Source organism: Poecilia reticulata, chromosome 21, assembly GCF_904066995.2.
Source record: "Poecilia reticulata chromosome 21, P_reticulata-male-v2, whole genome shotgun sequence".
NCBI lineage: Eukaryota > Metazoa > Chordata > Actinopteri > Cyprinodontiformes > Poeciliidae > Poecilia > Poecilia reticulata.
In genome coordinates, this window is record NC_088850.1 from 14,575,113 (window position 1) to 14,599,513 (window position 24,401).

Genomic DNA, 24,401 nt, shown 5'->3' on the forward strand with positions numbered 1-24,401 from the left:
GTGACATCCGTTGTGGTCTTTTGCTGCTGTAGCACATCTGCTTGAAGGCTCGAAGTGTTGTGAGGAGGGCTGGGAGAGGGGTGTTGTATTGGTTGGTTATCTGAGCTACTGCCAGTGTTTTGTACTCTAATACACATTTTCTTTACAGACGTGACAAAACAAGACCTCTCCTTCCACACAAGTGTCGCTCACTGAATGTTTTCACTTTTTCAAGGCATTCTCTGTATGGCTGAGCGAAGACTGAATGTGAAAATTCAAGTAGACCAGTGGTTTTTGAAATCGTCAGAACAGTCTTTCTGGCACCAACAACAATGCCACAGTCAGAGTTGCTTAAATACCCTTTCTTCTCTATTCTGATGCTTGGCTTGAGTTGTCTTCAGCATGTCTAGAGGCCTACATGCATGGATTTGCTCTTTCAGTTGCTATTTGAGTTAAAATGCAACCGAACCAACCAACAAAGTGGTTCTTCTTTTTTTCTCTAAATTGCACTACGTAATAATTTGTTATATTTGATTTAACCGATTAAATTACTGAACACTTTGTCAAAGTGCGTGTTTATTCATATGGCTAAACGCCTGTCGGTCATTGAAAGGGTGAAGGAATCTTTTCTCTGGTTCGCCGTCTTCCACGTTACATTTGCAACAGAGAATCCAAGTATTTGTGTAAGTAGCACTTTATGAAAATAAAATCCTCAAACTGTGGTCTAATTAACTCTCATGAAAACACAGCATTCACAACACTGCAACCTTTTCCTTATTTTTATATAAAAACAATATGATTTGAAAATAAATATGCTTTACTGTTTTACATAGGCACAAAAAAAACATGTTAAAAGTGTAGAAGACACAAAAAATATCTTATAATAGAGGCTCTAAGACTGATGGCGGTCAGAATGGAGATCCAATTTTTTTTAAATTTGTGGTTGTGCTATGGTAGTGTGTACTTAGCTGCTAGCAGTAGTTTATTGTAGTAGAGTAATTCCATTTTGCACAATGAACAAAACACAAACTTGTTACTTTCTTAAATACAATTTAGTAACTCCTACGGGCAGGTGAACACTTTCATTCGACCACACATTCATACCAGACACACTCAAAGTTAAAACTCTACATGGCACTTGCCCCCCTTAGATGACAAGGGCTTGAAATAGAGATGTCATTGGTAAGGCAGTACAAATAATCCATTTAGGGAATGTTAACATATCATTTTTGATTTTTTTTTTTTTTAAACTGGTTTTATAGAAAAGCACAGAGAGCCTCCATGCTGAGCATAACCATCAGTGACCTTACACATATGGAAAAAAAAGACAGCTACAAGTACATAACACAGCATACATAAATAGACCAAATTAAATATGTGTACACGACTGAATACTGAAAAATACTCTATAACATTATAAATTATCTAGAATGGACGATGGCATAAAGGGATATTGACTATGTACAAGGACAGAGACGATGTATAATCAATGAATTTGTAGTGTTCCATAAAGAAAACAACTTTGACAATCTCCTCTTTGAAGAGGAAGCAAAAAAAATAATTTAAAAAGCACTCAAAGGATTTCTCAGTACATTGTGTCAGGCACAGTTTTCAAATGGAATCAAACTACAGTATATAGGATATTTTCAGTGGTTTTCTTGTAGCACATCGCAAAACATTAAATGCTATATCAACGACCAGTATCCCTTTGAAAGTATATGGCACCGTCATTCTAGAGTCCCGTCCGAGCGCAGCGCAGCGTCCGAGCGCAGCGTCGTCGGCATGAGAGAGTCCACAGGAGTCCTGCAAATGTCCTCAGAGGGAAGCGTTCTCGAGCAGGGACAGTTTTCCGTCCCGTTTGTCGTGTCCGTTTTCTCCAAGCGTGTCAGCCAACGAAAGTCCAACCATCATCTCAGAAAGCAAAGCACACCCACGTCTTCTTCAGTCTCACCCGCCGTTTTAGAAGTTAAATATATCTAGAGGTTTTGCTTGTTATGACTGACGTACAACCACAGTAGACTCGTATCCAGTGAAGTATCTCGCACAACGAATTGACAATAAGACCACATCTGCGTCGAAAGCCTGTTAGAAATGCAAAACCACATGACGGCTACTTCGCTTTTTAGTCAAATGATGGGTTTAGTTATTTGTTTCTGTAGCAGCATAACAAATCTGTACTTTTTTTTCTCTTTTAATGTGATCTATATACACACAGATATACAGAGGGAGGAAACTTCAGTCTTTCTCTTTGTTCTGTCAGTCCGGGGGGAATGCTTTCCAAAGAAAAGAGCTTAGGGTATAAAGGTCAAAGTGCTGTGCTGTGAAATATCTTTAAAATGTTCCTTCATCTTGTACATCTGGTGCTGGCACCTCTCTCATCTTCTCGGCTTGTCACATCTAAACAGGAAGAGACAACAAAAGATAAAAAAGGGACATCAGTTAAACAGTTAAGAGCAAGGGGAAGATAGCCGAAGAATAACAACAAGAAGACAAGTGCCTTTACAACAGGAATTCAGAAAGCGAAAATCAGAAAGTGAAAAGTTAGTGATGCCTCAAGCTTGCATCACCTGGTGCTACTAAATGTCTCACAGCTGTGACAACTTATTTGGCCACTTGGAGCAGCTATTGTTTGGTTTTAAGCAGTGGTTTAGCATTTGCTCGTTGTATTCAAAAAAGTCCCAGGACCATTGCCATATTTGAAAAAAAAAAAAAACAAGTGTCCTTTTTTACACCAACATGGTGATATTAATTGTCTTCATGGTGATGAAATGGCTAATAAGAAAAAAATATATTTTTTGTACCACTTGAGGTGATAAGTCAAAAAAGAATCTTACCAACCAGAACAGAAATTAAAGCTAGTCAACACGCTAGCAACTCAGCAGTTTGTCAATCACAAATAAGCTCCTCGTCAATCTATATCTAAAAACCATAATTTACCAACTGAATATAATGCAATGCCAACAATGTCAAATGAACGAATCCCCTAAGGCACAAGGAATTTGTTTACCATGCAAGCCGGCGAAGTGAGATTTAAATTCAACTAGATCTCTCGAGATTCTAGGGTGACGCTTTAGTACCAAATTCAGTCTATTGCAAACTAGTTTAATATACCATGAGCAGATCTAATTTCTTGTGCACTTTTTCCAAACACTTCATGTGACTACGACGTCATTCTCTCCAGGAGTACAACAAGCTCATAAGGATTTCAGGCACTAAAGGAAACAGCTTTTGTTTCCTCATTGAAATCTTTTAACACTTTCTCACTATTTCTAGCACTCCATCCCAAAGTTAGACCGCAGTTTTTCATGGTCAGAATTTGCCACTAACCAGTAATATGGTTTAAGGTTTGTAGCTACACCAGCCAAAAATGTTACTCTCTTTAAGTCAGAAAACTTATAAAGATGATACAAGAAATGTGTAGATGTAGAAAAAGGAAATGACATGCAACACAGGTACAATGCTTTGTTAAGTCTAACCCCTTGTTAACACCAGACGCAGTTGCAACGAATTTCTGATGTCTGTGTCGGTTGCATCCACTCTGGTCTACGTCTCTGTTTTGACCAAAACTTTCAGCGGGGTTGCTGAGTTTTTGGAGGCTGCTGTGCGCTGAACGACTTGAACAAGAAGTCGGACTTTGAAACACCATTTCGACTAAAATAAACTTTTCTTCCAAACTGGAACATCCACTACGTTGGTGGAATCAGCTGAGAATTTCTTTCATGGATGAAGAGAGATTAAGCAGTTGGGGGGCACCTCCCTCTGCCGACATGTGAATGTGGGCCCCATAATGTATTTTGCTCAGGCTGGAACGAAGTGGGACCGGACAAACAATGAGCTTCTTGTATGAGACCCTCTTGGCTCTACTAAATGCAAACGTATCTGCAAAACCATTTGGGAACCCTACGTGGGTCTTAGCTGGATCTCAGTTTAAATTGTGCAAGACGTCCATATGGGTTCTCTCTATGTAAGAAGAGTTGCCATGCAAAAAAAAAAAAAAAACAGGTTCATTATGCAACATGCGGACAATCCCATCTATTTTCCTGACTGGATCTTGCATGACAGCATTGACAATGCCATAGATCATGGGCTGTTAAAATTCCCTGCAGGAATTTCAGACGTAGAAAGCAAGGGGAAAGTTTTTTCATAACTTCCAGATAGACGTATACCACAGAAACGTGATATTTAGCTTGAATTCATTCGATGTGCGCAGTCTAACAGCTGCTACGCTCTCTTTCCGAGGTGATTTCTGGCCGTGATATTAAACCGCAAGATAAATCGCACAAAGTACCCAGAATACAATGCAACTGCGTCCAATGGAAACAAGGGGGGTAACAAGCCAACTACAGTAGCTGCTACAAGTTTCAAAGTTGAATGTTTAGTTAGTTGTGTTATTTAATAAAAAAAATAAAAAAAGAAAAGCTATCTATGTCTTCTAGTTCCGTTCAAAGACAATCTACTAAAGTTGACTTCAGCTAAAGCAGCAGCGCTTACTTGCAGGTCTTCTCGTTGAGCTCTAGCTGGCGTTCTTTACAGTATTCAACTGTGTGTTTGCAGGAGCACCGGCAGGTTGAAGGGTCCTGCACAAACAAACGCTTTCTCCTCTCTGCGCAGTTATCACAACATGGCTCACAGACACTGGACAGACAGAGACAAAGACAGAGATGGGGAGGAAGAGGGAGAGGCAGATTATAACAGGATACTATTACCACCTGTGACAGGTCGCCCTAAGGTCAACCCTTTTTTATAATGCCCCAGTTGCTCCTCCAAGCCACTGCCAGGAATCCCTGCATGTGACACTTTTGGCAGCATTGCACACAGGTTCCCACAGAGCAAGCAAAAGGAAAAAAATAAAATAATCAAGCTTTAAAAATGAAACCTCATCTCCCATCCCTTCCACATTGATCGAACCACTCACAAAAAAGTTGGGTTAGACATGCAGTCAGCAAAGCTCTAGACCACTTCATGCACAGCAGAATGACACGTAGCAGCACCGAGCTGCAGGTAAATGACAGCACACTTCTTGCTCTCGCTCGTCTGATAAAGAATACTCAAGGGTCTGTTTTGTGCACCATTAAGAACGTTTCAATTTTATTGAGTAAAACTGAAAACTGCGATTCTCACAGATAGACATGAGATTCAAAAACAGAAACGGAAAAGGTTTTAAATTACATTTCGGAATAAGGCTCAGAAATTCCACTGACATCAGTGTACAAATAACAACCGAACATACAGACAGAATATGTTCACAATATCTGCACTGGAGAAACATGAGGTCATCTTTATGTTAGTTTTTGAAAAAAAAAAAAAAAATTAGTTACTTGAACGGTCTCAGACACAAAAGTAGGCAACAAGGAAACAAACAAAAAAAAATCTGTACTTGCCAAACAAATCAAAGGAAAAACAAAAAAAAACGAAAGGAAATAAAGGCTATAGATAGCAATCATTCATATCTTCACATTACATAAAAATGTACCAGCATTAAGCTCAGGACAACAAAAACAGTTTTTTAAGATGAAAAGAACAGAGAGAGGCAGAGAGACACAGCAAAGCGACACAGACTCAACACTGAAGACAGGACCATGATTACAATCTCGCTGATCCCAGCACAGATAACCGAATAGTATGAGGCAGTCTAAAGCCATGCTGGTGGTTCTGTGATCTGCTGTAGGAAAAGGTCTGTCCTTCAGCTAGCAGCTCATTTCAAATCAGCTTATTACAAATTTCTTAAGCATCCCTATCCATCTTTTAAGCCAACTAGGTGTTTGATCCTCCGGTTTCTGCTGCTGAATCTGATCCCAATCATTGGTCCAGTCTTTGCCATAAAGGTGTGGAGTGAGGGGGCCATACTTGCAAATATCTTTGCGCAAATTAGTTGGTGTTTTTGGAGATGGTGACATGGGTTATATGGCTTATTTTTACAAGGTCGGATATGACAAACTCTTCCCTGTGTGTATTATGTGTAAGTTTTTTTGCAAGAACACATTAGCAGCAATACCCGGCAGACAGGCCAGCTCAGACACATGTGCTCTCAGAATTATGAAAAGCATGACTGACGAGACAAAGTTAGGACAGTACACGGAAGCGACATGCTAACTGATGTGGCCGACGGATAAATTAAATGGCACAAAATTAAAAAGGGCAAAAGAGCTCCTCCCAAATTAGCTTAATTATGAGAAGCGCAACACTCAGGTGCAGGTAGGTGGAGAAGGCGGAGCTGACATACGCATCGTGAATTGTTTTGTCACGGTTTTTCTTTCGCTTTCTCTTTAGGCCTTTGCCTTTGCCTGTCCGGGGTTTTCTGCAAGAGAAAAAGGACAAGAACCCAAAGAAATGCCTGAGAGACTGGCAATAAAGATGAACTGGTACGCTGACATCTTAAACTGATGACAACTATAGCCAACATTGATATTTTTTGTATGATGGTAAAAGAAAAATGATTCCATTTGAATGAGAAATTCCTGCTTGTATTAATAATAAGAGGAAAGCCATATCCCAGTGCGGATAACGTACTTTCCTTGAAATTGGTAAAACAAGAGACACACCCAGATCTAGCCACATCCCGCTGTTTTTTAAATATAATGTGCTATCTGTGAGAAAATCAATTCATTGTCCAGCTTGGCTTCAAAGGCCTTTTTTTTTCCCGGCATGATTGGTCTTATAAAATGGTACAATGACTCTGGAGAGAGTGAAACCAATTAACGGTTGTGAGGCTTCGCCGTGGGCGGAAATTTACCGGATGAATCGAGGACAAAAGGCTTGGACTTCACCAAAACGGCATCTTTCAACATTATCTGGGTCAACTCTTTAGGGCCGATTCAACTTGTTTCAGAATGGGGCACAATGAGAACAAACAGAAGTGTGCTTATCAAGCGTACACAAGGGGCTGGATGCATAAACGATGCGTGGGGACAACAATCATGAGTGCGCTTTTCTTCCCAACGTACCAAAACTTGTAAAGGGAGATTGTGGAGGTTAAAATCTTCCCAACATATTGATTACACCGCATGTTTTTAAATTTGACAAAGTGAAAATAAGTTTTTCTCTTTCCTCTTGGTGTCTTAGCTTCAAATTCACTGGCTTTGTGCTTTGTCTTTGCAGTTGTGTTCATTGATATATCTGGCATGTGATGCTAACAGAGCTTTTTATATGCAAATGACTCACGATTTAATATATATGTATGTAATCACTCATGGGTCAAGATTGGAATGCAAAGCAGACTTGTTTAGTATGTTTGTAAAACAGGGCATTGCTTCACAAATGTGTTCATATGAAGTCCAAAAGACTTTGTTGGGTGTCTACACACAGTTTTACGCACTCGGCCCCTTGTGTTTCACAAGTGCAGGCTGGAGTTAGACACAATTTCAGTCACTAACTCGTGTTATTGCAAATCACGGCAAACACGTTAAAGGCTTTATAGTTACGAAGTGCAAAAGGAAAACTTTTAACTCTGTTTCTGTAAGGGAGATTTTGCCACCAAGTTTCCACATCAAGATATGAACCTACAACCCTCCAAATACTGGGAATCAATGGATGTTTTTAGTGTAGTTGTTTAGTTTATAATCCTTGTCTTTATTTCGCCAAGAAAAATGAATCGATTGTTGATAGTATTTGCCTGTATGTTCTATCTAAACACAGCCAAACAAAAACATTCAAAGTTCTGTTTCACCTGATTTTTGTCAAAACCAGTCAATTTAGCAGTTCAAAAGAGTAATGTACCGATTACAGTCACACAGCAGCCAGATAGCTGGGTGACTTAAGGCCTGTGCTGCTCGGCAAGAGATGAGAAATCACCGCGTGAGAGGGACTACAAAACTAAAATGACTTAATTAATTCAGCTGTGGTTTGGGCAGAGACATTTATTTTTTTGTGTTTTTGTGATCGCCTACGATTTGTTAGAAATCTGAAGTGGGCATGGTTATAATTTCCAAGTAAAACCTATAAGGACTTTTACAGGTGTTTTGAACTTGAGTGATTGTGAAGTCTGAGATGTAAAGGGCCAGAAAGAACTTTGTTCTTGTTTGTGTCGCAGGTGAAAGTAAAAAGTGATGCATCTCTCTGAAGTGGAGAGATGCATCATGCACCTCATATATTGCTATAAACACACACCAGATTTAAACTGAGTCGAGACAGAGGAGGTCATTGAATTTCAGCCAACGAGAGTTTCTTCAGAGGCGGTTATGATTGAAAGTAAATTTCAATAGAACAAAACTAATAAGATGTCAGTTGCCACAGATGGGTTCTGTGGGTACAACACTTTTTTTTTTTTTATGTATGATGTCCCTCTGAATTATAAGCTACATAGTGCTAGCCTAATTTTTTATTTATGAAGGACTGTTTAGAGATGATTTCTCTTTAAGGATTCCCACAAATGTTCTATTCCAAAATTGTGTTCCAGATTTTAAGATCAGTTTTTGACATTCAGTTTGCCAAAAATAAATGTTATCATCAAAATAAAAACCCATTCAAAAAGTCTATACATTTCTCAAATTTAGATTTTTCATCTAAGAAAAAAAAATCAGGAAACTCATACTTTTGTCTATATGTCATCTTAAAGTTTTTATACTTATCCAAACTTGTAAAAAAATCAAATCAAGCTCCATAGTTTTACATCTCAAAGCACTGAAACAAATATACAAACAACTTTGTTCTCAATAGTGCGTGTTTTTATGAGAAGAATGAATTGTAATTCTGCAAAATGTTTGATGCACAGGTGAAAGCTGATTATTGCTATCCTTGGACATCTGCCATCATATTACAGCTATGCAGCTATATTCAAACAGAATTCTTTCTCTTTTTTTTGTATTTCTGCCTGTTTTCATCTCTCGTTCTGCTTATTAACCCCAAACAGATTGACAATGCAGGCCTTATTCGAGGGGAAACTTAACACCAGCCACAAAGACATGAAGCCATGCTCACGGCACAGTGAGAACTTGCTACGTGACAGCATTAGCATGGTAATGTTTGGCAGCGTTCTATTCAACAAGTTTAGCCTTGTAGTTAGCATTCAAACAGTTGGTAATTGGTGTTACGGAGGCCTCACTGGAATGTTGGTTGATCATCAATCAAAGCAATTTTTGTTCACGAGGACCTTTCATAAGAGGTTGAGGATTTGATTCATTACAACGCATCTTCTGCAGCTCATGAATATGTGTCCCAGATTTCATCTCTTTCATCAAATATTTCACAATGAACAGCGACCATTAAAGTCACTGAGACATTAGAGGAAAAGTGAGAGTTTACAAAAGCCAGGCATATTCCTCTGAGGGCCGTGGATGTCTAATGTAATCGCATCCAATGTCTGTGGTGAACTTTCTTCTGGAACAAAGTAGAGCGCCGACTGGCAAAACAAAGCAAGGCTAGTATCGACGTTCCGCAAGCGCTTCTGCTAGCAAAACCACACATTTAGTTTTAACTGTTCAAGGAAACACTTTGTATTCTAGTCACAAGGTAACATTAACAGCCCGGAAGCCTCCAGTTGGACCAGAATGTGGAACAGGATGGTAAATATGTCACTAACCGATCCACAAAACAGGATGTGTGCACATGTAAAGGCTTCCTCTTCATCGGGTCTGATTTCCTAGTTGGACGTTGACAGTTAACTCGTTTCACAACTTCAGCAAGATGACTCACCCTGACAAACTCTGGGACCTCAGGAGAGGCAAGCAGGCAGCGATAAAACGAGAAAGAACATCTGAAAGCGTCAGAAGCAGAAGTTGAATGACCCCCGGGATCATCCCTTTGTCGAAACACACCACCAATGACAGACTTGTAAACAGTTGAGACAAGGTCAGAGAGAAGGTCTTAAATCTGAGCCTTATCTATATGACAGACGGCCCAACATAAAAACCAAAATATGGCCGACAACAACAGCCGCGCAGTGGAAAAATATTAACAAGTACCCACAGAGGGAGATTAAAGAGCCTTAATGACCGTTAGAGCGGCGACTCGTGTGGCGTGGGACAGGCAGTATCACTAAAGGCGGACCATGAACCAAACAGCTTAACAGCACTTCAAAAAACACTTATCTATATCAGAGCAATTAGAAGCGGGAGTAACAGAAGTTAAGTGGGATGTAAACAGGTTGAGGGTAGAGAGCAGGATTATAAAAAATGCGATAGAAAAGTCAGGAAAAGGTGTTGGTGGGGCAATGGCCTCATCAAGTCAGTCATTCACCTGTTGATTCAGTCACCACTCTCAGCATTTATCAACCGAACACAGCATGCTAATCCCAGATGATCCTATGTGTCGTATATGCTGAGTGTAAATTATTGCTATGGAGTGTTTTATGTTGGATTTGACAAAGCATTGCAATACGCACACAAAAGGAAGGAAAAATTAACTGGTACATCACTTGAGAGAGTAGAGTGTAGTTACACAGATTAAGAGAGGGATCATTTGCAAAGCAACATGAAACCTGAATTTCCCCCTCCCGCAATGTCCCAATCTCCATGCAGAGAGAGCTGAGGTACTCACTTTTCTTTCTTTTCTCGGACTTCTGTCTTTAACCTGAAAGGGAGCAACAGAAACACGATGTTAGGACACAATGAGCTGCCTGTTTAGCTGGTGAACAGATGCCCGTCAAAACCATTGAGGTTATACTTCAGCACGGGTTGACACACATTAATCTTCTCAAATCACGTTACATCACTGCCATGACATTTACAAGAAACAGTGCTAAAACTAGCTTCCACTTTCAAATGCCTTTCATTCAACTTGGTCAATGAAACAAAGCGGTTGGGAAACAAAGCAGATCACCGTAGACTGAGGCACGGGAATTGGGGGGGGGCGTGAGGCGAGTCTGGCGTTCGTCGACGGATACATACCTACAAACACGTCCGCAATTGAGAACTAAGAGGTTTGTTTCACTTTTTGTGACAGCTCTTGTCGATAAGAGAGTGTGGAGCAATAACTCTGCTGGCAACCTCCCCAGGCAGCCGTCTGCCAATAAAGTTAGGAAACAGTGTTTCCCCTGAGATGGTCCCAGACTCCTGGCCAATGTTTGGTTTGACAAACTGTTGCAAGATCCCCACATTTCCAGTATATCGGATGAATAAATTAAGGATAAATGATGTAAGCATGTGCATTGTTTAGAGAGTGACGCCTCCTGCATCAGACAGAGACTATCTGGTTATTGTGTCTGGATGCTTCAGCAAGGCCAGTGTTACATCTTGCAAGAACACAATGAAATGTACTTGCACTGAAATTTACCAGATTCTTTTTTTGGCCTTGGTTCATTTCTGCACCATGTTTAAAGGAACTAATTTGAGCAGTTTGAAGAGTCATAATGTTGATAAGATGGGAAATGCTCAATTAAAACTTGGACTTTAATATTGTGTAGTTGTCTGCTAAATGTTTTCAAGAAATGACAAAAGTCTTCTGTGACGTTGGGTTTTTGGTGGCAAACTTAAAAAAGCTGTAAAATACTGATAATTTGAGTTATTTTTGTATTTATGAAATAAACTAAGTTTTCTTTAAAGGCTTTTAAAGTCTTGGTTGTATTGTGAATCCAAGCGAAAGGTTCATTATTTTGTCTGCTGCTTTTGTTTTTAGGTTTTATATCATTAGAAAAATGGTTGTAGTTAAAAGAAATATTTTGAAATTGACATTGAAATAAATCTATTTCTTACGTTCTTACTTTATGATTTTGTTGGACTTTTAGAAAATTGTACAATGAGGTCATACATTTATATCTAAAGAGCTGGGAGGACAGAGGAGGGATGATAATCAAAAATCTAAAATGATGCTTTCTTCATTTAGGGCAGCAGGAACAAAAATCAAAAGAACTAAAATATTAGCCACCAACTTTTTTGGCCAATATAGATTTTTGTTTTTCTTTGAAATCTGACCTCCTGAATCCAATGTTTTTTTTGGGTTTTTTTTATATGGATTTTAAGAAATAAAAGAGACAAAAACCATAGCAGTAGCCCTTTTGAATCTAACCGAAAATGCAAGAGATACAACATGATCTGACTTTTCTGATATGTTATCAAAACTCAAAAAACATGCATCCAATTATATGACAGGTTTGTTGATGTACAAACCAAAAATGGTGGGAGTTCTTATTTTTGATTCATTTAATTAGTTCACCTCCAGGTGACAAACACATAGGCAAAGTCAGACTCCAGTTTGAACTAACTGCACAGACATGGGGCGTAGAGCAGCAGTTGTGTAACTTTTTGGGCCTTGGTCAGTAGTGTCCCTGCGTTGTTTGTTTTCTTTTCAGATTTTTCTGTAGCATGGGAGGACGAGGCATGTCCCCTCTGAGCTGCTGCGTCATTACTCAAACCCCTACTACCATCATAATCAGAATGTGGAGAAAAAAAAAGTCTTCAATAGTAAACAGAAACTCAAGGACAGAAAAGAGCTCTGTCAATGATTAGCTGGGACACAGCTATTCATTAGTTGAAGATGATGACGTTTGTTCCAGTTTTTGTCATGTTTAGATTTGATTATTCCAGTTTTAACACGTGTATTCTGTTTTTAACATTAACACAGTTCTTTCTATGGAAAATAGCAAATAAAAAGAAACAGGAAGGTATTTTTTTGAGTTTACTATCCTCAATTTAAGAGGAAGATTTGCTAAGCTTCTCAAATTAATGATTACATTAAGATAAGACGCTTATGTTACTTAATACTCCTCAAAAGGCCCTTCACAACCTTTGTGTCTAACTGCACCAGCCAATAGCCATCAACCAAACTCCTGATACTCTGCGCCATCTCTAACTGTGACCATTTGTTGGTTGCACTAGAAATGACATCTGTGCAATTCTCTGACTGACATTATGGCTCAGGAAGTGACCAAGAACAAGACTCCTACATAACCACAGTGGTCCAAGCCATGGCGTGTGGTTCCAGGCAGGACCTGTTACATGCCACAGAGCCGCAGCTATGCTGCGGAAAGATGATAAATTCAAAACTCGGCAAGACGTCGGCCGTGATATGTTGGAACCTGTTCAGGACTTTCCTTTAAAAAGGCCCAGCCGAGTGGAAGAAGGCAAGATAAGATGCCAATCTGGATGATTTGCATACATTGAATGTGTCAGGGGCAACCTGCAAACAACATGACGTGTTTGACTGACCTTGACTCTGCTGCACAATGGTGCAGTGATTTGCTTTTTAGAGATGCTGTGTGTGTGTGTGTGTGTGTGCGTGTGCGTGCGTGTGTGTTCGAGGTTTCTTACCTACACTCACATGCGCTGTGTTCTGTAAAACTCATGAAAATGTCATTTTGTTGCCTTTGGAGTTTTATTCTTTTAATCTGTAAAAGAGGAGAGAGATTTTAATTAGAGTTACATTCTGTACTTCATATTTCTTTAACTTTTTTTTTTTTTACATTTCATTATGTTGCAACGATAAACATAGAAAGTTAAAACAAGCACAAGTTAACATTTTCTTCAGAGACAAACCAGAATATCTGTGTTCAGCACATTTCACCTGGTGGAACTTAGTATAAATACTGCTGTTTTGTGGAGGTAGTGGCAGCATCGTGATGTGGGGGTGTTTTTCTGGACAGGGAAGCTGACGGTTGAAAGCATTGGTTGACCCATGGAGACAATTCAAGAGGTCTGAATAGCTCTTGTAATTTGATCACTAATTTTAAATAACTTTAAGGGTAAATCACAAAGTTTTGGTCTGAGCCTAAAATTCATTTTAGCTTCAGATGTTATGAGCGTTAAGAGAACACGTTGGATTGTTTTATGTGATGGTTTGTGATGTTGTTATCAGTAAAAGTTTTCTAATCTGTAGTGGAGAGATGTCATTTAAGCTATTCATAGGTCCTCAATGTGTTAGCTGACGCTACCTGTTGAAATGACTCGAGCAGATACGATCCACTCTTGCGTTTCCTTCGCCAAGTCCGAGTTATTACGCTTAAGTTGCTGTGCGCTGCATAAATCCGCCTTATCAATTGCCCCACTTCAGTCCACTCTAAGTCCGCCAGAGTGGAATGAACTTTTGGATTTTGCGACGCGATGTCAATTGTGCAATATAATCTAAGCTGGTGATTTCCCGGTTCAGCAGTTGTTTGAAAATTATCCCGGTGGACTCACGATCAGCTGATTAGGCTCAACCAGCTTCGGCTGACGCAACCTTCGCACAGAAACTCTAAAACTGAACACAGAGACATATTTAGTCTTCAGTCTCATCTGAAAGTACAGGCCCACGTCCTCTATTCGCACAAACTTTAACTGTTTCCGTTTGCGTCGTTTTGACTTAGGGAATCTTTCTGACATGAGACGCTAGCTTGAAAATGTTTCTACAAACTTAAAGGAAAATGGAATCTGTCTATAATTGATAACGGTACAGTTACTAATGACAGTTTTACAAAAACTCACTCCAGAAAGTCTGTTAACTGGTACCAGGTAGAGCAGGAGCCGGGAGGTACAAAGTCTTGACGGGAGGAAAAAAAAAGTTCCTCTAAGGATTTATTAACACATTTTCTTTATTACACTAAAACTGTCCACATCAATGACATGTTTTCAGTAAGTGAAACTAATTCAGGCTAATTCAGATTATGTAAGCATATAATTTTGAAAAGCTCTTTGAGCTTTACGCACTTGGGCGCATCAAAGGGGATTTCTAAATGCCACGCTCTGTTGGGTCTTTCTGTTCAGAGTCTCTGGTGTGAAAATAAAGACAAATTGCTTGGCAATTAAAACTCCGACGTGTTGGTGTTGCGCATACGAATGCTAACCTCCATTGTGACGTTATAGGTGGCTGTCGGGGTGCATTGTAGCATCTCGTCGCTGCAGCAGCCGGCGCAGCGCTTCAGAACCACGCAGGACGGGATGAAGATGTGCTCCACCTCCTCTGGATACTCCTGCAGGATATCCACCAGCACCTCTCGGGGCTGACACAAACTCTTGTTGTACACCTCCATCAAGGGGATCACTGGGGAGACACAGGTAACGGGATCGGAGTTATAAACGTGGACACGCATCTGATTGGACATTTGAATAAAACGCAGGCATGTTGTGCAGTGGACAGCATTCAAAAGTACTTTGCTTATATGAGTCAAAAAAAAAAAAAAACTAACTGTCCCTCTTTACAAGCACTTACATAATTTATCATAAAGGTTAACAAGTTATTTTATCTATATAGCTACAATTTAGACTTAAACATCACCTCTTTGCACTGCTCTCTTTGATGATTTACATGCTACAGAGCTTCAATAACAACTTTTTCACCTACAAACTACTCCCCTCCTCCCTTTTTGTCTTTGCAGGAGTCCTGATCTTGTGAAAGATATTAGCAAACAGACTGACAACACCTCTGAAGCATTGCGGAGGCCATAACTGAGGCTGAAACAACCCAGAGGCCGCCGGCCCTCAGGGAGACTAAACCAACCATGCTGTGTCTGAGCAAAATCATGAAGCCTGGCTTGTGATTGTTCAAATTAGATTGGGCAATGCTGGCGATTGTGCAAAATGAAATTTTTGGAGCCAAGAATTTGGCTCCAAAAATTCCTTTCTATAAATGAGTCTGGTGACCATAACACTTTCCCAGGTTAACCTCAAGTGGGACTGGACGCCACAAATTACATTTAAGGAGGTTAAACTGTTCTGGTTTACAGAGGAAAGGAAAAGCTAAATTTGAAGACACAAATCTCAGGGACATAAAGGGTCAGGCTACGTGGAATTCCAGTAGGGGGCGATAATTTCCTTTTTAATGTCAAGGTGAAATTCAAACCAGCCCTCTGATTGGCTGCGAGCCAGCAGAGAGCCCAGCACAGACTGTATTCCCACGGTGCCCTGTGGGACACCTACCGTCATGTGGACCTCTCTCTGCTTTCTCCGGTATGTGGGCACTCTGCAAGGAGGAAAAAAGAAAAAAAAAAGATTGCAGTTAGTTACAGTAGATTGTGCAAGAACTCTGAAAGAAAAGGACCCTGCTATTGCCCTTTGCTTATCCAATTCTGAGAAAGAACATGTTTGCATTTTGACATTTCTGAGGAACGTTGCTAAAATAGAAAAGCAACACCGGACACAATTCTGGGGACAAGTCCTTGTTTTGAACCCTGCGTGTCATCATTCTTTTAAATAGAAAATAAAATTCAGCCAAGAATTACATGGACATCAGCACACATTTTTTTATTTTTTTAAGGTTGGTCAGTCCTTGTTTTTATGTAGGCTAGAAAAGCACCTCTAAAATTTTATATTCTTATTCAAAATTCAAATTCAGTTCTAAAACTTTTGTTGAATATCACACCACCCGACTTAAGTCTTCAATAGAGCCAGACCAAACTATAAGCAAACTATGCTGCTGCTTAGAGCCCATAATTCACTTACATCTTCAAAATTGTGATTTTTTGTCAAAATTCCTCTAACGGAAATGGAAAATTTAGCTTCAGCCACAATATAAAATACCAGACAAATGCACAATAGTTACTGTTACGGAGTAAAACATAAATAGGTTTCACGGAAATATTGCACTTTGGAGGGCAAAATGAGTAGACCAGAGAGACCTTTGTCTCCACCACTAATTTAAAGCTATTTATTTACAGTTTGTACAGTTGAATTCACTGCTAGTAAACCATGAAACTAAGCGTGTTAAATGCACAACATGAACAAAATCAAGGGAAAAAAAGTCAAAATTTTGCCCAAGGCCCCAAGTAATCTATGACCAGCCCTGGTCCGAACACAGTTTCACATTGTTTAGACAAAAAATAATAATTATTTAGCTAGATGTTGCATTTGGAGAGGGCTTATTAACTATTATATTGCCGCAGGGTGTTCTTCCTTATGGAGCTAAGTGAACTCTTTGAGCAGAAGATATAATGAGCCACATGGAAGTTCTGCCTCATCAACTACGTGGCAAAACTTTATAAACTTCGGAACCGCTGTTGGTTTGGTTTCAGCTTTCAAACCTTTTTAATGTGTGGCTCCGCAGCGAACCACGTTGTAATAACCGTTGCCATTAAAAACCATCGGGAATGTCTGCTTGCTCCTCTCTGGGTGTAGCTGTCACCACACCAGAGGGGCAAGAGGATTCCCCCCCCCCCAACCCCCTCCCCCCTTTCTGGCAACTTTACATTTGTTCGTTACGTGTACGGTTTTGTCACCTCCTATATAAGCATACACACCCTTTTTTTTTTTGTTTTGGTCCCCCCCCCCCCCCCCCCGCCCCCCTCGATCACATAGAAAACGCCCGTTCATCTCGCGCAATACCTCGCCAACATTGCACGAGAAGCTGCTCCTGTTCAACCGGCATGCGCTCAATGAGATTCAATTCATTAATGAAAAGTGTAGGGGGAAAAAAAGAGAAACGGCTTGTGAGCATGCAGGCTCCGCCCCCTTTCTGGTGGCGTGAGAGGATCCAACCTTGTGGGCTGAGAGAGAAAGAGAGAGTCCCCCCAATTCCAACATCGTCACCCCCCAACCTTCCCCTTTAAACACCCACATTTACTGTATTAGGGTGTCAAGCTGCGAACATTGACCCTTTAACTGAGTGACGAAATGCCGGTTGATAAATTAGCAGTTCGGCCATACGTATTAGTCGGAGTCTTTCCAAGACTCTGGAGCGAAATCCGGAATATTCAGAGAAAGGAAATCAGAGGAAGCCGCCGCAAATTATCTTTTAAAACCTAATCAAGGAGCGGAGAAAACGCGCAACCCCCCATGTCCAGCTTCCCCCCCCACCCCATTTCCTTTTCACCTTGAAACCTTTGCTCACTTGCTTAATGATTATATAGAAAGCTTCTCTCCGCGTCTGCCTCACTCTGAAAGCCGCCACCGGGAGTGAACCTGCTCCTGATTCAGAATAGAGCCACTGCGCCTTTAAAGCGTAATAATATCTTCAAGGTGGTTTTGGAGCCGGCCTACAATACCCCCCCCCCCCCCGCCCCCTCCCCTCGTCAAACTTCACAACATAATCTTAAAATAAAAATAAAAACAAAATTCGTCTAGGCAGCATTTGTAGTGGATTCAAGAAAAGAATTATCAGAGCCACCCACGAGTAATTGGGGTTGGTTTATACAGTGTCAGCTTTGTAATGACTGTTAAAGCTCCCACAAAACATTTCGGCTTGTTTAAACATGAACGATGACCTAGACAGACGAAAGACAAGGGCAAAGCAACACATTAATGAGCAATGACTAGTGCATGTATTTTCCACTCCTTCCATTAGGAAAAGCACACACTCACCTTGACAGCTGACAGCGTCAAAAATAATAGAGTCAAACTGTCAATAAAGTTCATGGTGTTGGAAATCCAGTCCAAAATAAAGCAAGGGCTGAGCGAAGGTTTCCAAAACTTTTCAGCAGCCGATGCGGCTGGTTGTTATCAAGCAAAAAAACTTTCTTTAGGAGGAAAAATAATAATAATAATAATAATAATAATAATAATAATAATAATAATAATAATAATAATAATATCAGAAAACAGGGGCCGGGAGGTGTAAATCCATTGGTGGTCCCAAGGTTGAAGCAATATGAATGTAGACACAATCTTTTTGTAATAATAAAATAATAATAATAATAATATTAATAATAATAAAAAATCCCCTCTCTTCTCAACTGTTGCCAACGATTTTCAAGATATCCAGAAATGCGAGAATCCAAGACGCGCAACGTCTCACATCGTTCCGCAGCAGATCCTTATTTTCTCGCCACATTTGACGAATAATCCCATGCTTGTGGGCCAGCCGCCTCCTAAGCTCTGCCCATTAGAAACTTGCAGCTTGCTCCTATATGTGTAACTTGAAGCCGTGGAGCCGCTTGACGTTCACAGAGAAACCCGGCAAGGCAGATAGACAAAATAAAATAAAATGAAAAGAAAAAGGGAAAAAAAATGAAGAGATCGTTGACTGTATATTGTCCAAGGAGAAAAAAAAAAGTTAGTCTAATTGCTTCGGGTGTTTTATCCCTGTGTCATTACGCTTCAAAGCGGGTCAGCAGGGGAACTGAGCGTGTTCTCCCCTCTCTCGATTTCACCATTCTGTGACTGAGCAGGCAGAATCATCCGGGTGATTGGAGGAGGCTCCAAAGTGGGTGGTGTCTTGTGTTTATTGTGTTGACACAGCATGATTGGGCTCCTGAGTCTTAGTTGAAGGTTTTGGACGCGTGATAGCATCACAAGCAAAAGCTATTTAAAAACTATCGTGTGTTCAGGTGTGTGGCTCCATTTTTTTTTTCCCTTTACACATTATCTGTACGTGACAAAAGGCAGATAACTCAGGGTGCACAAAAGCAGCACCCTGATTTTGTGGTTGAGATATTTCAATACCACCATACCCTTGATCAGTCTTAATGTAATTTTTTTTTTTTTACCTTCAATTGTAAATTTTGTGTATAATTAAAGAGACCGCCACCATGTGATCATGAAACAAATACGGAAAACGGAAAAGTCTGAAGCATTTCACCTAAAAGTAAATGTGAAGCAGTGTATTAGTAAAGATACAGTTTTAAAATTTGACTTTTGAAAACTTTTGAAAACAAGACTTTGCGACCAAGACAACTTGGTCGCAGAAGTAAAAGCTAATTGCTAGTCCAAGAGGGACCAGGGTATGGATCTCCAAATGTTCCTCAATGGTTTAGTGTTTTACGCAAACACTATTTTACACACCTGTCAATCATTGTCATGTTTATATTGGCAAACAAAAAAAAAGTTAAGAAATGTCTATGGTTTAGAAATTTTAGTTATTTTTATGGCATATGCTTCGGTGTTGACCTCTGAGCTGAAAACCTTCAACTCATCTGAATTTCTGCCATCTTTAAACAACTCCAAATACAAAAATCTTAATGCTATTTACATCAATACAATATAAAAACTATTCAATGTTTCCATTGGACGTTTACTTACCCAGAAAGCTAAAGCTTATAGGGGATATAAAGTTGAGACCGAAACATATGAATTCATATAAAATGAAGCAGTATTCCCGTCGTATGTTATTGTTGACGTCAAAACATTTTGCGCATGCGTACAATGGTGGAGGGTAAAAAGCTATTCTTTTATACCGCCCATAGTCGCACTGACGCTGTAGAACAATTGGGTTAAAATAAAACCGGATGATTAGTCAGAGTTAGTGTGTGGGACGCCATTTTTTTTATTATTATTATTTTTTAACTGAACCGAAACACAACGTTTTCCTGAACTTATCTAGTTGTCGTAGTGTTGACAATTAGCAACAAAGCCCTGAGTCCTTTTTTCTTTAATACATTATGCGTGCATTTAAGATTTAGCGCGTTTTCACATGCGTTACCTTTAAACCAATGGTAGTGGTCGTCTTCATGCCCTCCGGCCGGGTGCTGGGGGAACCGGGGGAATGGGGTGTGGAGGGGTGACGCCCTGACGTCACGTTGCCACGAATTCTCTGCTGGTGGTAGGAAATTACCTGCGTGTAGCTCATCACCAGAACTTCTTCAGAAATGCACAACTATCCCTTTAAGATACGTTCATCATAGGTACCAGACTCAATTTCCATAGACCATAATAAATTATGTTTTAGTTTGTCAAGGACGTTTATTTATAAAGTTAACCGTTTGAAACAATAGAAATTGACTTTTTATGGTTTTATTTTTCATTGATTTGTGTGAAATCTAATTTTAGGACAGCTCAGACGCTCAGGTCGCAGCAAGAGTGCCGCAGCATTCTGATTTCCACTTCCAGCTGATGACAGGGTGGGGGGACATTTTCCAGTCTTGTGGCTTTACCCCTCGTTGCGCGCCTTCAGCAGCCTCACCCTCTCTTTCCGTTGAAGCAGGAGTCCGAGCTGGCAGTGGCAGGGGAGAGTGTGTGGCCGCCAAACACGTAGCTTAATTGGCTACGAGGAAGCTGCGTGCGTCGCAAAACGTTGCCTGAAACCGCCGCGCGACGCAAGTCCGGAGTTTTTTTTTTTTTTTCTTCTCCTCACTGGCGCACAAGGCAGTCGGAAAGCGCGTCGTGACTTCCTGTGTGTCGAATGGATTTTCTGTGTCATCCGGTGTTCGCGGTCGGGAGAGAGACGAGCCACCTGGCCGGTTTGACCGCATCCTCTTTGTTCTGCGGGGGGAAGAGCTGAGACATCCCGGGAGAGAGTAAACGGAAGGAGCGAGAAGGGTAGCGGGGATGCGCTATGACAGACAGCCCGGAAATGCACCTTCATTAAAATTATTAGCTGAGAATGACAAAAAGAAAAAAAAAGTGAAATGGGTGACAGACAGTAACGGATTATGATATAACCCTTACAACCTAGAAGACGAATTTTAAAATTGTCCAGCTTCAAATTACTTTGAAAAACCGTAAGGCAGGTCTACTGAGAGTCAAGATCTCAGTACTGCAATACCACAATGACCGCATGACTTCATTAAATAATTCTTTAGACAACTTGGATTTTGTAGCCGGTGGTATTTTTCTTTGTTATAGCTCAGTGCCGTGGAAATGTCTGGAAGTGATTGGAGTACCTTTTTCCTAAGAAAAATTGTGATGCACTCAAAATGAGAATAGGGAAACATACAAAACATAGCAACATACAAAACAAAAAATAGCAACATATTTGCTGCTAATATACTGAAATTTGTCATTGCTGTGCAAATAAAGGATTTTCTATTTGATTCTTCTCTATTTGTTGCTAAATAGCTAATTGCAGTTTTCTAAGGAATCTGAAATTTATTTTACAATCTCTAATGTGAAATTTGAGAAACAAATATTTTTTTAAATACACTAAACAGGGATTCTTACAAAAAATTCTGTTTTTAAAACAAAGAACATTCTAGTGTATTTTTTTTACATTAATACACCTGTCTATTGGTCTGTCTAGAGAGGATCTATGACTTTATAAGAGGTGATGATGATGTACTCACTTTATATACACTGCTCAAAAAAATAAAGGGAACACTTTAACATTTAAGTGAACACTGAAGTGTTCCCTTTATTTTTTTGAGCAGTATATAAAGTCTAAAATGCTGTTGAGTTCTAAAAAGAGGTATTTCATCATATCAAAGTACATAATTTCACTAGTTGCACTATATTATGATGTTCTTCTCTTTGTCTAAATTCTTTACTTTCAGTGAAAGAAGCAAAAGTTTATGCCTTTGATTAATTGTGTTTACATTTTATCACATTATCTGTAACAACAACCATGTTGATAATGAAAATAATATAAAAAATCCAATGGGCTTAATAGCTGCACCATTTAATTTGACATTATCTTCCCTACTGGCTATCTTTGTATAGAAATGATGCCCTCTTCTGGACAGTCTGCTGCAGGAGTAGCAATGTTTTATCTGCCTCCTGAACGCAGACAGATTGATAGACACTACGGAAGTGTAGAAGAGCAGATAAGCACTGACATAAGTTTTACAGCTATGCGTCTGTTAATATAGGGCTGGACTCCTGTCGCTCATACCTTACCGTGCATTAGGAGGCGAAAGGAGCGGAGGGGGGCGGGGGGAGAAAGTGGGCAAACTGAGAACTGAGGCATGACCAAGCAGGAAAGCAGAGATACAGAGTGAGTGATTGATAATAAGAATGGCGGCTTTTAAAGGAGGAAAAGGTTTCATGTAACCCAATAAGTGGCTGAGAGGAGTTCCTCTGCCTGGGCAAGGGGTAAATTGAAAAATAACACTTGGGTTCATTAGCAGTGTCACCAAGCTTCTGTTTCTGCTGACTCAGAGTGTATGCATTGGCCAAAGTGTGCTCAAGTGGGCAAGGTTAAAGAGGATGCAGCACATGTGAATACATCCCCAATTTGTGCTGACTCCATACGCGCCGGTATCTAAACACACGCACTTTAATGAAGCCTCTCTACTGAGCGTACAATAAGCAGCCTCCCCTGCAACAATCTGCGCATTGACACAGCTTTGTAAACACTATTATGTTCACAGGAAACCAGGGTGATTCCCATATGTAGTGAGGTGGTGGGGTGACGGCAAGCACGCTCTAATCCTCCGGCAAACACTCCCCTGAGCAACCACTTTGTCAAGAAGACGACATGGGGAGTAATCGCTGCAGCTGTTTACAGTGTAGCCTTAGTGTTTAATTTAGTCAATGTTTGGCCTTTTTTTCCGTCACGGGCAATCATGCTACGAGTGCCCGTGCTCTGATTTCATGCGACTCCACGAGTAGTTTTCCACACAAAGGCAGGACGCGGTCACAGGGCTTGGTGACATTGCTAAGAAGGTTGGAGGTGTGCAGCTTGCTCCCTGCGGCTCTTTGCATAACGGATGAGGTTGAAGGGGTGCAAAAAGTATTTGTGACAACCTCAAACTTTGTTCTATTAGGATTTCACGTGCATATAGCAATAATAAAAAAAAGCAGTGCACATATATAAAGTGGAAGAAAAAGTACGTAAGGGTTTCTAAAGTTTTAAGAGCAGCAGGTTCTCAAAAACTAATTTACCTCAGAAATCACCCAGCTAGTGTAGAGGGTCCACTTTTGTGTAACTTAATCTCGATACAATGCCAATTGTTTGTAAAGGCCACAGAGGCTTAAGAACTTTAGTGGCCTTTATGATGATGGCCATCATCATCATAAAGGCCAAGAGATTAAGACAGGTTAGGGAGAAAGTTGTAGACAATATTTAAGCAGGTTAAAGTTTTTCAAATCTCAAGATCTATTGTTCAACCCGTCACCCAAAGATGGAGAGTGTGGCATAACTGCAAACATGCCAACATATGGGAAAAAAGCAGTAATGCAAAGAGGCCCTCAGTAACTCTGGAGAAGGTACAGAGAGTTGTAGCTCAGGTGAGATAATCTGTCCTAAGAACATTTTTCCATCAAGCACCCTAATTCAGCAAGGAGAAAGAAATAGGACGTCCTCTCCAGCTGTTTGCTAAAAGTCATGCAGGAGATTTAGGAAGGATGTGGAAGAAAGTGCTTTGGTCAGACGAGACTAAAACAGATTTTTTTTGGCCCTCATGTGATGCGGTTAAAAGCAAACACCACATATCCACTGAGACGCACAGCCATATTGTAAAACATAGTGAACATCATGCTGTGGGAAAGCTTTTCTTATCCAGGGACAAGAAAGTTACACAGATGTTGGCCAAATAGTAAATAATCCTAGTAGAAAACCAGTCATAGGTTGAAAAAGACTGGTGTGGAGGTTCACTTTCATGGATAAACATATATTGTCAGCCCTATAGGATAGAATGGTTTAGCTTAAAGCATATTGCTAGAATGATCCGGACAAAGACTTGACCTAAATAAAAGGCAAAACGTGAAAACTGATGTTCACTTAAGCTTTCCATGCAACCTCCGCATGCTGCAAAGAATGGACAGCAATGCCAGTCTCTAGATTTGCAGCAATAGCTACTTCTAAGGAGGATGCATATACATGAACATCACATTTTCTATATTTGTATTTGTAAAAATGTTGAAGACCAACATACCATTTTCCTTTTCACTTCACAGTTATTCACTTCTTTTTCATCTTAGACCAAGACTAAAGATGTCTTTCAATAAATCATGTTTTTTGAACATTGTAAGCTGCTTTTAAATCATTAGTAT

General features: G+C 40.1%; 1 protein-coding gene across 5 annotated transcripts; it reads right to left on the bottom strand.

Annotated features, from left to right (window-relative positions):
- Positions 1 to 657: 657 nt before the first annotated feature.
- On the bottom strand, positions 658 to 21,039 carry vegfab (vascular endothelial growth factor Ab). 5 transcript variants are annotated; one of them, XM_081602251.1, is made up of 8 exons: positions 20,176 to 21,039; positions 15,744 to 15,786; positions 14,672 to 14,868; positions 13,161 to 13,237; positions 10,453 to 10,485; positions 6,203 to 6,277; positions 4,471 to 4,614; positions 658 to 2,376 (listed from the first exon to the last, which is right to left on the bottom strand). In XM_081602251.1, exons 1-8 carry the CDS (start codon positions 20,320 to 20,322, stop codon positions 2,355 to 2,357), a joined length of 738 nt encoding a protein of 245 aa, XP_081458377.1. In that variant the 5' UTR covers positions 20,323 to 21,039; the 3' UTR covers positions 658 to 2,354. The 5 variants fall into 5 exon arrangements, with proteins under 5 accessions (XP_081458377.1, XP_008396253.1, XP_081458378.1 ...); XM_008398031.3 differs by lacking the exon at positions 20,176 to 21,039 and adding an exon at positions 18,120 to 19,082; XM_081602252.1 differs by lacking the exon at positions 6,203 to 6,277.
- Between the last annotated feature and the right edge of the window lie 3,362 nt (positions 21,040 to 24,401).

Excerpts from the sequence above, each read along its gene's own strand:
- vegfab (XM_081602251.1), bottom strand. The coding sequence starts at position 20,322 with ATGAGCTACACGCAGGTAATTTCCTACCACCAGCAGAGAATTCGTGGC. Across the intron at positions 14,869-15,743 it reads AGAGAGAGGTCCACATGACG|TGATCCCCTTGATGGAGGTG; the intron begins GTAGGTGTCCCA and ends GTGTCTCCCCAG. Across the intron at positions 2,377-4,470 it reads CTCAACGAGAAGACCTGCAA|ATGTGACAAGCCGAGAAGAT; the intron begins GTAAGCGCTGCT and ends CTTCCTGTTTAG.